The sequence below is a fragment of the Pristis pectinata genome, chromosome 14 (assembly GCF_009764475.1).
Source record: "Pristis pectinata isolate sPriPec2 chromosome 14, sPriPec2.1.pri, whole genome shotgun sequence".
In the NCBI taxonomy this organism is placed as follows: Eukaryota; Metazoa; Chordata; class Chondrichthyes; order Rhinopristiformes; family Pristidae; genus Pristis; species Pristis pectinata.
In genome coordinates, this window is record NC_067418.1 from 39,097,981 (window position 1) to 39,114,797 (window position 16,817).

The 16,817-nt window shown below is 41.4% G+C and overlaps 1 protein-coding gene across 1 annotated transcript in view; it reads left to right on the forward strand.

Moving 5' to 3' along the window:
* Nucleotides 1–16,817, forward strand: part of LOC127577995 (von Willebrand factor C and EGF domain-containing protein-like) — a 189,590-nt gene that overhangs the window by 112,107 nt on the left and 60,666 nt on the right. The window contains exons 9-11 of the mRNA XM_052029702.1: nt 8,301–8,426; nt 10,809–10,946; nt 11,807–11,932. Of these exons, the coding sequence (XP_051885662.1) occupies nt 8,301–8,426; nt 10,809–10,946; nt 11,807–11,932 (390 nt within the window). The remainder of the gene's footprint in view (nt 1–8,300; nt 8,427–10,808; nt 10,947–11,806; nt 11,933–16,817) is intronic.

The following is a 16,817-nucleotide window of genomic DNA, read 5'->3' on the forward strand; positions in this document are numbered from 1 at the left end:
CTTTAAGTTCTATTTAGTTTTCTTAATATAAATGAGATAATGTACAAGTGTCTCGAACTATATCTTTGTTTCCTTACTCTAAGATATTGATGAGTGTAAGGAGGATGTTTCTCTTTGTAAAAGCCATTGCCTCAACATCATAGGATCATATCGCTGTACCTGCATAGAGGGTTTTCAGATGGTTGAAGGCCAGTGCCTAGGTACTTCAATTTATTTTCTTACTCAGTTATCTGTTGGTTGCAGTTCCACTTGATGTACTGTTTAGTTTTTTTTATTTTACTTGATCTATTTTGTTGTTTCTCAATTATTAGTTGCCTTGTAATTGGATCAATTAGTGCCATGTTTTTTTTAATGATTCAGTTTCAACAAAAGATGAAGCATAATGGAAAATCAGGGGCCAAGTGCAAGTTGCTTAAAGCCCCTCATTTTCCTTCCAGGCCCACTATGCATTAGTCACACTGAGGTACAGAGGAGTCTGGCCATCCATGATAATGCTTAACAGCCTGGAGTTCTGGGATTTTCACTCATGTATCAGTGGTTTGCTGACTTATCTGATTTCTACTGCTTACTCTGCAACATTGGAGCATTCAAAGAAGTGACACCCCCTAATATAAGCCCTCTACATTGGAGTATGTTGCCATGGGCATAATGTGCTCCTGAACTTTACAACTGGGTCCCTTGAATGAAATGTTCATTGGCCCATCATGGAGTTTTAAATGCCTGTTACAGGTACTGATCAATTTTTAGGTCTCTAGGATCAGGCCCCACTCTAGCTCACAAACTAGGGTGTAACTTCAACACAGTACTGAGGGAATCCTGCATTGTTCGTGCTGCAGTCTTTTGGAAGAAGTGTTAAACTGAAGCCCCATCTGCCTTCTCAGGTTGAAGGTACAAGATTCCATTACATTATTGAAGGAGAGCATTGAAGTTCTCCTGTGGTGTGTCCAAAATTTATCCCTCAATTCAGTATCACTAAATTATCAAATCTGGTCATTTATTGTATTTACCCTCAAATTAGCTGCTGAATTTCTTGCATTACAATGATTATTAAACTTGAAACCTCCTTAATGGAACAAAAAAGTACATTAGGTCATCCTAAAGTCATGCAAGATCTCTACTGCCTGACTGAGAATTGATATTGGGACATGTGGTTTAGCTATTTAGTGCCAACACACTGAGCCCCTTGAGTTTGCTCTGCCTTTCAGTATGAATATTACTGATCTACCTCAGACTTCATATCCTCTTCTGTTTCAGTTCCCCATAGCCCTTAATTCCCAGCAGAGACTAAAAAAGAGATTGCAAAAGAAATACCCAGGACATTTAAATATACAAATCAATTTCACTTATTTGTTGAATTGGATATTGAATAATTGTCATAAAAATTAAGACACTTTACTGAAAATGTGTGCATTTTAATGAGCCCCAACAAGGCTTGTAAAATTGACTTTCCTATTGTGTTCTTTGATAAACCAATTCCCTTTTAAATTGGCCCGTATATCCCACCTCCATGCAATAAGAATTGAAAGGCATGACTATAATTTTGTGCACAACAACCTCTGTAATTATCAGAAAATTTAAAGGCAATGCTTAAATGAGCTTGCTGTCTTGTGAACATCACAGATTGGGATGAATGCTCAGATCAAAGTCAAAGGTTCTGTCAGCAAGCATGCATCAATACAAAAGGAAGTTTCTTTTGTTCCTGTGAGGATGGATATTCGCTTGCTGCTGACAGCCTTTCTTTTGTAGGTATGTTACAAGATGGGACTTTAGAATGAAAAGATTCAATGCTCTTCAATCCCTGCCAAGATGCACACTGCTTAGTCAGAATAAATCCATACATTAAAATATATCTGTAGATTAAAAGTCTTGTGCCAAACACCCACTTTTAAACTCTGATGCTTGTGTCAAACAGAGAAATACATTCAAAATTAAAGAGAGAGACCCACAAGGTAAAAGCAAAGAAAGCAGTGATGTAAATAATCTTAATTGAAAATGGATTTCTGAAATCATACCAAATATTTTCAAAAACATTTCAATTGCAATGTTTGCAGTAATTGAAATGTTGAATATCCAAAAACAAGTTTAAAAAATGTAAAAGAATAAAACAGAACCGGCAATACGGTCCCCAAGGTTTGCGGGCTGTGCTAGCTGTTGCTTAGGAGGTCGGCCTCTGCGTCGCAGTGTTGGGACCTTGACCGGTTGTTGTAGACCTAAGTGGGCCAGTTTGAGGCGGTTTGTCATGAAAACCTCTTCCTTGCCCCCAATGTCCAAAATAAAGGTGGACCCATTATTCCTGATGACCCGGAGCGGCCCTTCGTATGGTCGTTGCAATGGTGCCAGGGATGTGCCTCTGCGAACGAAAACGAACTTACAGTCTCGTAGTTCCTTGGGCTCACAGGATGGGGGTTGACCATGCCGCGAAGTGGGAATTGGTGCCAAGCTGCTGAGCCTCTTGCGCAGTCTTTCCAGGACTGCCGTGGGTTGTTCCTCTTGGCCCCGAAGGGCAGGTATGAAATCCCCTGGAACAACCAGGGGCGCCCTGTACACGAGTTCAGCTGACGAAGCATACAGATCTTCCTTGGGGGCAGTGCGTCTGCCGAGTAGGACCCAAGGCAGTTCGTCGACCCAGTTAGGACCCTTCAGGCAGGCCATCAGGGCTGATTTTAGATGGCGGTGGAAACGTTCCACCAACCCGTTTGATTGAGGGTGGTAGGCCGTGGTGGTCTGCAGCTGCGTCCCTAGCATGTTCGCTAATGCAGACCAGAGGCTGGAGGTAAACTGGGTGCCCGTCTGAAGTGATGTGGGCCGGAACACCAAAACGTGAGATCCAAGTTATGAGCAGTGCCCCGGCGCAAGAATCAGTCATGGTGTCGAATAGAGGGGTTGCCTCTAGCCACCTCGTGAACCGGTCCATGATGGTAAGGAGGTCCAGGGCTCCTCTTGAAACTGGCAGAGGACCAACGAGGTTGACGTGGATGTGGTCGAACCTTCTACGGGTAGGCTCAAACTGCTGTGGCGGGACCTTGGGTATGTTGTTGAATTTTTGATGTCTGGCAGTGCGGACAAGTCTTGGCCCACTCACTGACCCGTTTGCGCAGGCCATGCCAGTTGAACTTGCTGGTGACCAGTCGAACAGTTGGTCTGATGGACAGGTGCGCCAACCCGTGTACCGAGTCGAAAATGCGTTTCCGCCAGGCTGCAGGAACTACAGGGCGGGGTTGACCTGTTGCGATGTCGCAAAGGAGGGTCTGCTGACCTGGACCGACTACGAAATCTTGGAGCTGCAGGCCCGAGACTGCTGTTCTGTAGCTGGGCAGCTCGTCGTCAGCTTGCTGTGCGTCAGCCAGGGCCGTGTAGTCTACACCCAGGGACAGGCTGTGGATGGTCGGTCTGGAAAGCGCATCAACAATGACATTGTCCTTTCCGGAGACATGTTGGATATCCGTTGTGAATTCGGAAATGTAGGACAAATGTCACTGCTGACGAGCTGACCAGGGATCAGAGACCTTGGAGAAGGCGAAGGACAAAGGACTTATGGTCAGTGAAAGTGGTGAAAGGCCTGCCTTCTAAAAAGTACCGGAAATGCCGGACCGCCAGGTACAGCGCTAGAAGTTCCCGATCAAAAGCGCTGTACTTCAGTTTGGGTGGTCTAAGGTGCCTGCTGAAAAATGCCAAGGGTTGCCAACGGCCTTCGATTAGTTGTTCCAGTACGCCACCAACCGCGGTGTTGGATGCGTCCACCGTGAGGGCGGTTGGGACGTCTGTCCTAGGGTGTACCAGCATCGCGGCATCTGCCAGGGCATCCTTGGCCTTAACGAAGGCAGCCACAGCCTCGTCGTTCCAGGCGATGTCCTTGCCCTTGCCAGACATCAGCGAGAACAAAGGGTGCATGATACGGGCTGCTGCAGGGATGAACCGATGGTAAAAGTTGACCATCCCCAGGAATTCCTGCAGGCCTTTGACCGTGTTGGGACAGGCAAAATGGTGGATAGCGTCTACCTTGGCAGGTAGGGCTGTTGCTCCTTCGCTGGTGATTCTGTGGCCGAGGAAATTGATAGAGTCAAGCCCGAATTGGCACTTGGCCGGGTTGATAATGAGGCCGAAATCACGGAGATGGGAGTACAGTTGGCGGAGGTGGGAAAGGTGTTCTTGGTGGTCACGGCTGGCGATTAGTATGTCATCTAAGTAAATGAACAGAAGTCCAGGTCTCAGCCTACCGCGTCCATCAGCTGCTGGAAAGTCTGCGCGACGTTCTTAAGGCCGAACGGCATTCAAAGGAATTCGAAGAGGCCGAATGGAGTGATAAGCGCAGTTTTGGGGACGTCGTCAGGGTGGACCGGGATTTGGTGGTATCCCCGGACGAGGTCCACCTTGGAGAAGATGTGGGCCCCGTGTAGGTTCGCCACGAAGTCCTGGATATGAGGGATGGTGTAGTGGTTTGGGGTGGTGGCGTCATTCAGCCTGCAGTAGTCGCTGCAGGTCCTCCACCCACCGGTGGCTTTGGGGACCATGTGCAGGGGGGAGGCCCAGGGGCTGTCCGACCTGCAAACGATCCCCAGCTCCTCCATGCGGCGGAACTCTTCCTTTGCCAGGCGGAGCTTCTCTGAAGGTAGTCGTCGTGCTCGGGCATGAAGGGGTGGCCCTGTGGTAACGATGTGGTGCTGCACCCCGTGTTTGGGCATCGAATTTGTAAACTGAGATGCCAAAACCGATGGAAACTCAGCTAGGAGCTTGGTGAACTCGTTGCCAGACAGGGAAACAGAGTCCAGGCACAGGGCTGGTAGTCTGGCTTCTCCCAGGGGGTAGGTTTGGAAAGTTCTGGAGTGCACTAGCCGCTTCCCTCGCAGGTCGACTAACAGGCTGTGGGTCCGAAGGAAATCAGCTCCCAGGAGTGGCCGGGCGACGGTGGCAAGGGTAAAGTTCCAGGTAAAATGGCTGTCACCGAATTGTAATTGAACTGTACAGGTACTGAAAGTCCGTATCGCTGTGCCATTTGCAGCATTGAGTACAGAACCTTGTTGCCTGTTACGAGTGTTGCAGCCGGTAGGGGGCAAAATACTGACCTCTGCTCCAGTATCGACAAGGAAACGATGCCTGGACTGCTTGTCCTGAACGAATAGGAGGCTGTGTTGGCAGCCAGCCGCCGTAGCCATCAGCGGCAGCTGGCCCTGGCGTTTCCCTGAAACTTGCACGGTGGGCGGCATCGACGGGCCTCCGCGCCCCACCTCTGATGGTAGAAACACAGCTGGTCGCCAGTGTCGTTGTCTGTGTTTCTGGGGTGTGGTCACTTGGTTGCTGGGACTGGTTTAGGTAGGCGTTGGGCTCGCGGCCTGATAATTTGGCCAACAGATGACCTGCTCTTGCGTTTGGCCTTCCACAGGACATCTGCCCGGGCAGCTACCTCATGTGGGTTGCTGAAATCGGCGTCGGCCAGCAGCAGGTGAATGTCATCGGGTAGTTGTTCAAGGAAGGCCTGTTCGAACATAAGGCAAGGCCTGTGTCCCTCAGCCAAGGCCAGCATCTCGTTCATTAGGGCCAATGGGGATCTGTCCCCCAGGCCGTCGAGATGAAGCAGGCGGGCAGCGCGCTCGCGATGGGAGAAGCCGAAGTTCCGAATAAGAAGGTCTTTGAAAGCCAGGTACTTCTCCTCCGGAGGAGGAGACTGGATGAACTCTCTGACCTGGGCGGCTGTCTCCTGGTCCAGAGAGCTGACCACGTGGTAGTACTTTGTGGAGTCGGAGGTGATCTGCCGAATTTGGAATTGTGCTTCAGTCTGGTCGAACCAGACGCTGGGCCGAAGCGTCCAAAAGTGGGCAGCTTGAATGCCACTGTGTTGGCTGCTGCGTTGTGTCGCTACAGGCGCATACTTCTCATTAAGTAAACCCAATTGTTAGAATGAATCTTTTCAACTCCTAGTTTCCATGTCAGGTGTGGTGGGGACCTTCACAAGATTATTAGATTGACAAACTGAAGGAAAAATTCCAAAAAGGAAATCAAGCAATTTATTTTCAATGTGTTTTAAAATACAAAATATGTATTCATGTAAAGAAGGAATTTTTAACACAGTACCTATGGCATATTTACTATCCTTTATACCTATGTTCCTTTCTATTGCCACCCATAAGACTATAAGATACAGGAGAAGAATTAAGCCATTTGACCCATCGCGTCTGCTCCACCATTCAATCATAGCTGATTTTTATTTTAACCCCATTCTCATGTCTTCTTCCTGTAATTCTTAACCCCCTTACCAATCAAGAACCTATCAATCTCTGCCCTAAATACACTCAATGGCTTGGCCTCCACAGCCCTTTGTGGCAATGAATTCCACAGATTCACCACCCTCTGGCTAGAAAAATGTCCTTGTCATCTCAGTTTTAAAGGGACATCCTTGCATTCGGAGGCTGTGCCCATGGATTCTAGACTCTCCTACTGATGGAAACATCCTCTTTATGTCCACTCCATCCAGGTCTTTCAATATCCAGTAGGTTTCAATGAGCTACCCCTCATCCTTTTGAATTCCATCAAGTACAGGCCCAGAGACATCAAACGCTCCTCATATGTTAAGCCTTTCATTCCTGGAATCATTCTTGTGAACCACCTCTGGACTCTCTCCAGTGTTACGGACTCAGTGAAAGTCCCTTTAAGATAGAGAGTGTGTGTGTATGTGTGTGGGACGTGCTTACGTCAATAGAAGATAAAGGACGTAATGACGTTGTTGAAGAAGTCAGAAGAAGAAGAAGGAGAGAGAGAGAGAAGGGAGAGAGACACCAGCCTGCTTGTTTTCTCTATCGATGGATGAGAAACAATAACTGTGTTTGCCACTGAAATCCATGTATGGAAGTTGGAAGTAATCCGGTGGAGTTCACTTTGTTGCTGACCTGTAGAAGGAAACAGGTATTTGTATGTGGACGACCACGGTTCGGATGCTTTTCGGGGTGAGGAAGTCACTACCGAGTAAACACTGAAGTGTCGTTTGGGTTCCATCGTGGAACATTTGGATTTCGTATGTATTCTCTCTATGTTTTTCTACATCTACATCTTATCTTCAGACAACGGTGGTTGTTGAAGAAGCCCTTGCTCATGTTTCACCTTATGGCTTGCGGAACTGAACTTTAAGAACCATTCAGGAACTGGGAGTTTTGGACTTTGTCACACACACACACGAAGAGTTTAGTTTTGGGGTTAACGTTCGAGGTTTAACATTCTTGAATTCTAACATACTAACATTTTTACTTTTATTTTACGTATTATCATAAGTAGTGATTAATAAAATAGTTTTTAACACTAAATCATGCTCAGTGTGTTTCTTTTGTTGCTGGTTCGTGACACCAGGGTCAACAAATCTTTCCTTCGTTATGGGGCTCAAAATTGCTCACAATATTCCAAATGCAGTTTGACCAATGCCTTATAAAACCTCAGAGTATGTCCTTGCTTTAATATTTTAGACCTCCTGAAATGAACGCTAACATTGCATTTGCCACCTTTACTGCCAAATTTACTTGCGAGTTAACCTTAAGGGAATCCTGAACTTGGACTCCCAAGTCCCTTTGCACCTCTGATTTCTGAATTTTCTCCCCATTTAGAAAATAGTCTGCACCTTCATTCTTCTTACCAAAGTGCATATCCCCATACTTCCTGATGATGTATTCCATCTGCCACTTCTTTGCTCACTCTCCCAACTAATCAAGAACCTATCATTCCTTCTGCAGACTCCCTGCTTCTGCAATGCTACCTGTTCCTGCAATTATCTTGGTATCATTACATCCATTGTATATTTTGCTGAAGCTGAAAATTCTACCTAATAAGGGAGAAAAAGAAGTATATTTTAATTGTGACATGGAATTGATTGAAAAACATGTTGCAGATTTTGTTCCTTTTCTTTACTTCAATAGATTGTAAAATTGGATGGGTTGTAAAATGTGAATCCCAGCCAAATCTGCTTTTCTCCAGGTTCAGGGGATTAGCTGGCTTTTATTGTTCTTTTCATGTTGAAGTGACGTTGGCAGAAATCAAGGAGATGCTCTTCATCATGGGTTGCTGAAGTCAGAAATAAGTTGTGGGGGTCAGAGGTGGGATGGGTGAACACCTCATTTCTGTTTATTAAATATTGATGATTTGTTATTATATTGTTTAAAAATATATAATTATATTGTGCCTAGTTGCATTGTGAGTGTGGCCAACATACTAAGTCACTTGTTTAAAAAAAACTGCTGAGGTGTAATCTCTGTCGTTATATGCAAAAAAAAATGACAGCCAGTTGCTTGATGTTGATTCTTGTGCCCTTGTCTTGATTTTAGATATAGATGAGTGTGAAGCAAATGGACACACACTCTGTGAGCACAAATGCATTAATACAATAGGCAGCTTCAAGTGCACTTGCCCCCTTGGCTATGAGGTGCTCATTGATGGACAGATGTGTATAGGTATGTGGCTTTTCTTATTTTCTAATTTATAAAGCACAGTATAATGCCACAATATTATTTCATAAAATAATCACATCTTTACCCTCCAGCAATATAGACTTCTGTGCAATGCTTGAATATTGTGCATCAAATTATTGCTAAGACTATGTGAATGCAGTAAAGTCCTTTCTCTGTAATTTTGGACTTGTATTCTCAGTGCCAGAAAAGTAGCTAATAGCCTCAGTTTAATCTGGCAGGAGGTAGGCTGGTGAAACTCTTTGTAATTACAGGAAGTGACACAAAGATCGTTGGAAGCACAGTTCCAAAGAACAATCTTTTTAATCCTTTTTATTCATGTAGTCTGAGATAGACTTGACCTGAATTCTGGGGAATGTGGAAAAGTCTTGGTTTGGTGCTCTTACACTCACTCATTCTGTTTGTAAAGGAAATAAAACGGAATGCTTGAAATTTGGAAAGTAAAGCTACATATCACACCAGGATAGTCAGCATCTCAAGGACTGCATGTTTTGTGTGCAACTGGGTTGCCAGAATATTACGCCATCTTTCTGTTCAGATTAAAATAAAGCAGGCATCAATTTTCGGCATCTTCTACCTTTTATCAGGTACAATTAGATGAGCTGATAAACAAGGCCATCTTTATGATACCCTTTGTAAATTATCTTCAGGCATGAAGATCACTATTCATGTGCACATTAGCATGCTATTACACACTGGGTGCACCATTACACATTGTGACATAATTGATCATATTTACTTTTCTGATCTTGCCCTCAAAAACTGTCAATGTGTTTGCCCGGTGCCAGATCAATAAGATTTATTTTAAATTTGATTCAGTAAATCAAACTTTCCTTTTTTATTTTGTTGAGGATATTTGTGCTGTCAATCGTCGCACCTTCATTTCGTGCTGCTTGTCTGAATTTGTAGAACCTCAGTAGATTCTCTGCTGAGCTTCAAATCCAATATGTGCCTTATCATCAGTATCAAGCATTTCCAGCTCCTTAATATCATCCTGAAACCACACACCTCTCCCACTGTAAAAGCCAGTGCGGCCAATCAATCATGTGTGGCTGTCGGCTGATTTTTGACATCTCAAAAATTGCAAACTAAGGTAGAGAGCTCAGTTGGTATTTGCAAAATTGTTTGAATCTCCTGATATTGGCTTATTTGGGCCACAGTTTAAAAAAAATTGGCAGCCAGCTGCTATTAGATCGTCAACATGCCAATGTGAGTTTAGATGATGAAAACTGGTTTTGACAATATAATGGCATTTTCATTTAAGTTCAAGTAATAGATTTGGTCTTTAAATGAAACTTAAAATGTTAGTGCAGGAAGGCTTCTGGGTCTCCAGTACCCAGTAGTTTGGTGCCAGAGACTAAAACCATTGAATAGTGCTGAAAACCAGCTTTAGTCAAGTAAGATGTTTCCAGCCCATTCTACTCTGAAAGATATTTCATCCTGTATTTTACTTAGCCTTTGTATCTCTACTTAGACAGCTCTGAGAGTTTGGAATTGTATCATGCATCTGCTTGAAGCTGTCAGAGCACAATACTTAGCACTGATTTGTGGAACTGTCACAAGTGCCTCTCAGTCTTCATGAAATATTTGTGAATGTGGCAGATAAAAGCCAGACAGAGTTGAAGGTTCAATATAATGTGGTGAAAATCACATTAAAATTTTAAAAGTTCAGAAAACATTGCAGATCTTTTCCAAAACACAGAGCTGTCTTTAATTTTAAAGAGTGATCTGTCCCAAAAATGAGTGAGTTGTATGTTAAGTTTCAGAACAGTCAGAAGTTTATAGCATACTATTGATTTCTAATTACAGCAGTCCTGAGTGGTGACAGAGATCACCACACTCCTCAAGTGGAAAGAAGGTTCTTTTATTGTGCATGAATCAATGATGACACGTGCACAGTCAGAGACATTTATTCTTGATGCTGAGGATTAAGTCATTGGGGTGAAACATAGGGGAAAAAAAAATCTTGTTCCATGGGTGGTGAGAGGAATTCTCAATGCTTAAGTTCAGTTAAGTGCACTGACCCACTGAAGCTCATGGACCACTATTTGTTTAGAGTTGATTTTGCTCATTAAATATACTACATTATTGAGATACCCACAACACTTTAGGTGAAGCTATAGTGGAGAAGTGAGAGCTCCTCTGAGGAAATTCAGCATCAGTGTCCTTATTTCATGAAGTGTTGTTTGTTTAAAAAAAACTAGCTATGGCAGTAATAGGGCCCATTCTCACTGCTTTAGGTTTTGAAAAAGAAGTAATGAGATGGTTATCTGCCTTATCATGGATCAAGGCCCAGAAAATGATGGGACAGTGATAATATTTTGATACCACCTATTGATAAATTGCTATGACTGTCTTTTATTGTAGATGTGAATGAATGTGAGAAGAGTAATTGCTCCCACCACTGTGTGAATACTTTGGGCAGCTTCCAGTGCTTATGCCCACGCGGATATACTCAGCACCCAAATGGCCACAACTGTCAAGGTCTGTTATCTTTTGCTTTGGGTAAGGGAGGGGTGTTTGTGTTCTTGGAGAATATTCTGTGGTCACACTTCTGAACTAGAGGAAACTTAGTGTGTCTGACAGGAGATTTACTGGAAAAAGAAAATGGGTGGAGTCCTTGAGTTATGTGGAGATTGTTCTCCTTAGAGCAGAAAAGATTTAATGGAGATTTAGTAGACGATAGTACGAAGGCACAACAATGAATGGTATGGCTGGCTTAGCTATTTCCAATTGACTGTATTTCAAGGACTGCTTTCTGCCTTAAATATCACCAAAGAGCTATTTTCTAAATCATCTGTGGCATTGTTTGACATGAACAAGGGCTTAATAGTTAATTTTACAAATATATGGGTATTTTGCTCTGTGGCACATGAGATGACCATGATCGTACCTGGCAGCATTCAGTAACATGCTGACAACTGCCCTCTGGCCCATATCCAATACTGGCCCATATCCAATAGAAGATGTAAAATAATGAAAAATGGTGCAGATGAAAGGGACAAAGTCTGAAGGTCCAGAAGAAAAGTTGCCGGGGGGTTCAGTTGATAAAGTACACTTTAAGCAAAACCTGCTGGAAAAGAGGAAAAGAGGAAAAGATAGAATGAGCAAAGAAACTTTCAAAATATAATAACTTGCAAAGCAAGTGTTGACCACGACAATAAAATGAAGTTCGAGAACTCAAATTAAACACATCTCATAGGCGTAAATAAAAGCCATTCCACTGCACTGCTCAACAGCAGCATGTGCACATCATCACATCACATTGCAAGCTCCTATTAAGAGAGTTACCTAAGCATGGACAAGAGGATGGGATGTACTCATTTTAATATTTCATGCCATAAATTGATCTTCTTGGTTTCAAGATAACAATGAATGTGCTACTTCTCGAAATGGGCATTGTGCCCATAACTGCATTAACACAGCTGGAAGCTACTACTGCAGCTGTCGTCCAGGTTATCGGCTCCACTTTGACAGACATTCCTGCATCTGTAAGTTGCTTGCTCTCTTGCAATGATTTGCTTTGCTCACAGCTAACAATTCAAGATATGCATTTGGTTTCTGATACTGTAGTAAGGATGTACTTATTGCAATTCTGCAGAAAGTTTGTGCTCTGTGAAAGTTTCAATTAATGGGATTGGTGAAAAGTAGTTGACCCAAAGTGATATCTAAATGCACCATTATTCCTCAATTATCAAAGGTGCTTGTGTGAATCTACGGCTCACTAGCTATTATGGTACATTTGATCATTTTTCTGGTTTTTATGGCCTTCAAAAACACTGCTGGCCACAGTCTTTTTCAACTTTCCTTGTATAGCACTTAATCAACACTCCAACTGATTCTGTGGAACTTTGTTCAATTAACTTTAACTTTTCGCTTTTACTCTGCCTGGCATCAAGGAATATTTTCAAGCCCTGTTTTGAAGGTGACATTTTCTCCACTGTTTGCGTTCCAGTTTTTCACTATAGTAGGGGGAGGAATACTTCAAAATCTAACCTCACTTCAGTTTTAATTTTACTTCAGTTTTTACCCTTATGCCTTTCTGTTTTAAGTAACAGGCTTGAATCTATGTTGTGCATTGCTCTTACAATATTTGAAAACTTGGCTCTGTCCCCTCATTTTTCTCTTCTGCAGTGAAAATGTTTAGTTTTATGAGTTGTTTCTCAGCTCTTGTAAACCTAATCATCTTAGTTGCATTTCTCTGTACTTTCTCCAACACTTCAATGTCCTTTTGAAGGTGGAGAGGCCAGAACTATACCCAATCATGAAGTACAGTCTTACAAGTAAAGCCAAATCAAGTTTTGACTTGCAGTTAAAAAGTAGTGCGATGCCCCTCCACATGATCTACATCTTTTATTGCATGCTTAAAGATGTCAATAACTTCACCCATTTTCTTTCCTTTCCATCTCTACTAATGGATATAGCTTCATTATGCACACGTTTTCTGTTTCCTGTTCCATTTGGCATTACCAACTATTGATCTGCTAGATTTTAAATCCCGTCTGCTATGCCTTAGTCCTAATCTTTTAAAGTTTTGCATGTGGAAAGCTTTTAGTGTCTTCTGAAAATGTCAGTAAATTCTATCCACTGGGCATCTCTCATGCAACAATTACTTAAATAAAGTATTCTATTTACTTATTTTGAAGAATTCCGGTGGAGATTTGAATTTATTTCCCAATTCTGAATCCATGCTGATTGTTACTCTTTGCTTTTGTGCTCCTCACAACAGCTTTGATACTTGTATTTTATTTTCACTACACTCTATTGATCCCAAATATTTTCATTTTACACTCTTTGTTGATGTTGGGGTAACATTTGTAGTTGTCCAATTCCTATGTGAAGCTTCAGTGTTTGTGGGACTTCTGAGCCACAAACCTGAATCAAAGATCAAGAAACATTAATTATACCACATACTTGTTCTACACCTGGTCTGGCAGTTCTTAATGGGATAACCTGAATGTAACAAAAATATTTTAAAATTCATTCCTTGTTCTTTCCTGATTCAGCAACAGGAGGTATTCACAAACAAAGGAGGCACTTTACACGTGTTAAAGGTTACAGAAACTACTTTATTAGAGTTACATAAAGAATAAAATACAGAAAGGAAGAAGAATACTTAAAATACAGAAGGAAGCAAAATAATACTTATCAACCAATCAATGAACCATTCTATATAGTGCTGGAGGGAACCTCATGTGTCCGACAGTCTTTCACACAGCCTTCTTTCTGTCTCTTAGCACCGGTCGCGACTCAGCTTAAGGGAAGATTCCGATTTGCACCAAGAAGGTGCCCCTTTTTATACCCTTCAGAAACTTAACATAACTTTTACCCCAGTACTTTTCCATTCCTTAGAGGTACCAGCCTGTACCTTCTTATCAGTCACGACCTTCAGCCTAGACACATGACTTAGAAACAGAGACAACAGGTCCACAAAGAAGAAAACAGTCTTCACCAGTATCTTATCTCAACAATGTGCATCAGTACTCCCGTAAGTTCTCAAAACATTCCCACATCCCGAGCTGACACCATTTTGTCCTACAACCACTATTTTGTGTTGCACATACTAAGGAGGAATCAGAAATGACTTTTGGCTAATTTAACTCTTTCCTTACGCTGAATGAAATTTTATTCTGCATATAATGCACATGAAGGTCTTATTTTGCATACAAGCTTCTCATACTGGGTTTTGTTTATTGTTACAGCTGATGGTATCTGCCAATCTTGCCAGAGTGCATGTTCCCCTGGATTTAGCCTACTACCTAATGGAGTTGACTGTACAGGTGAGGATAGTAGGCTCTTTGTTGCAGGAAATTATATTGCCAGTTTTCAAGTTTCAATTTTGAACTGATTGTGATTGTCTAACTATAAATCAGTTAAGCTTATCTCAGACTGAGTTTTTGTCAAGTATTGCAATCAAGTTAAGGTGCATTTGGGAAACATTCCTTGGTATATGCCTGAGAGTTGCAACATTATGAACTCCTAATTTCACTTATACTGCTATTGTACTTTGCCACTTTGTGGTCAGGCAATATTTTTCAAGAAAACAAGGAAATAATAGGCCATGGTTCAAACCGTTGAATTCTACTATTTTTCTTTCTTTTGCCCTATGGAAGTTTAATGTCATGCTGTGACCATATAAAACTTCTTTACACTTCTGTAAAAGTTGGCAGGTAGCTTCTGGTGGATACTTTTCAACAGGAATTTCATAGAGTTCATAAGACACATATTTCCCATGTGATTTTTTTTTGTTTGGTTGGTTCTTCAGCTCTTCATGTGGCATCTTCAATATCTCCCTGCCAGGAAGCACTCGCAGGTAGTTTGGGAAGTGACTTTTGCAAACAGTTCTTTTACTAAAATGTCTGCATTAAGTTTGAAAAAACTCACCATTTTGTCAAGGCAACTTAATGAGCTGCTTTCAATATCTAATCCACCTCAGTGTATTGCCTTTGTAGTTGAGATTATGGCAACCCTTCATTTGAAATATGAAATCTGCAAAGATGAAGCTGTTAACCCTTTGTCTCCTAAAATTTGTGGTTCTTTTAAAACACATTGGTTTGTTCTAATTGAGCATGAGAACTCTTATATGCTTTGACATCTGCAGGATGTCACCACTTAAGTTTTAATTTAAGTCTCATTAAACACTTAGATATATCAAGAATATGACATCTCTTCCTGGTCAATATCATTTTGAGAATTTTAAGCCTTTTCGAGAATCCATAAAAGTAATATCAAAGTTTGTGAGTGACATATTATGAACATATTTCCTGGTAAATAATTCCCAGGAGGGTTTCTGGTGCATGCTGGCATGCAAGTTTCCTGTCACCCATAACAAATGGAGGAAAATATTGTCCTGCTAAGTTTAGAGACAAACTTTCAAACCATTATGAAAACAATTAATTAATTCTGTTTCAATGCCATTTGTATTCTTGGGTCCCAATTCTCCACTTAATATTGCATTACAGGAATGTATGTGAATGCTAAAGCTGTCTTAATTTCAAATTCCTTTTTCCTTCTGATCACCCATTATGTATTTTTCAGTGATTCTAGAACTCTTGTCAATAATTTCCAGTTTTATCAAGATACTTTGCAGAGCTTATTTTTCTTTACTGTATGTTATTTTATTCATCCATTTATCTTCACAGATTTCTAAACTGTAGGCACTAGTCAGCCTTTTGTTTTTAACTGGCAATTTCTTGATCTCTGTCCTTCAGTAAAATGATTTGAAGTTTTATACCTGAGAACTGGTCTTGATATTGGCACCTAAGGAGGCCAATCATTCCTCTCCCTAAATGTTCACTTTGAGATATAAATTTGCCATTTTTTGCTTTCCTTTAACTGTACACCAGAAGGTGGTTGTGTAATAGCAAGGAATTCAGAATGGAAGGTTCTTAGGTTTTCTTTTACAAAGGGCTAGTTAACCTTCCACTATATTTATTCTGCCTGGATATTTCTGTCTTTATATAAAGTGATCTCTTTTCCTCATTGTCAAAATAAAATATTTAGAATTTTATCTTACAAACCAGATAATCTTTTTAGAAAACATAGACCGCTCTATTGATTTCCTTGCTTTATGGTATGTTATATTCATGCTTCTAATTACCTTAATTAAGCAATTAATGTTTATTGCTCTTATTGATCTCATTCTAGTTTAGATAAACCCCATGCCACCTGCGAGCTTCACCCTGCCCAGAAATTCAACGAGGAATTAGTGGACCAAATATTCTTCATTTGTTCATTGCTTTACATTCTAGTGTTGTTTCACCAGATATTGTATAGGTGAACACAATGATCAGTGTCTGATTTGTTTGTCAAGGAAATGTAATTTTCTCTTATGGCCACACCATCAGTGAATATGTCCACTGTGTCTGCATTTTGTGAGTGAGAAATTAGTTTTAATGTTTTCATACAGTAACATTATATCTCCTGGAAATAATGGGGAACAGCAAGTCTGGAGAGAATGAGCAGTGAAAAAAATTAACATTTTAAAAAACGGATTGGAGAAATTAATGGGACTGAAAGCCAATAAATTTGCAGGATATGAAGACCTCCATCTGAGGTTTTGAAAGACATAGCTGTCATACTAGTGTATGCACTAATTGTCATCTTCCGAATTTCCATGGGTTTTAGTACAGTTGTCGTGGATTGGAAGGCAGAAAATTTAACCCTGTTATTTAAGAAAGGAGTTAACAATGGAAATTTTGGGGCAAATTAATGTGATGTGTTATGAGAAATGATATTGTGTAACATTCCTTTTTAGCAACAGATTAAATGTAGTTATAGATAACATCTGTTAAGCCTACCTTACAGTTAACTATCCCTAGTATTGAAATCGTCTTGCATCCTACAGTAAACCAAAGTGTACACATTGAGTTTGGC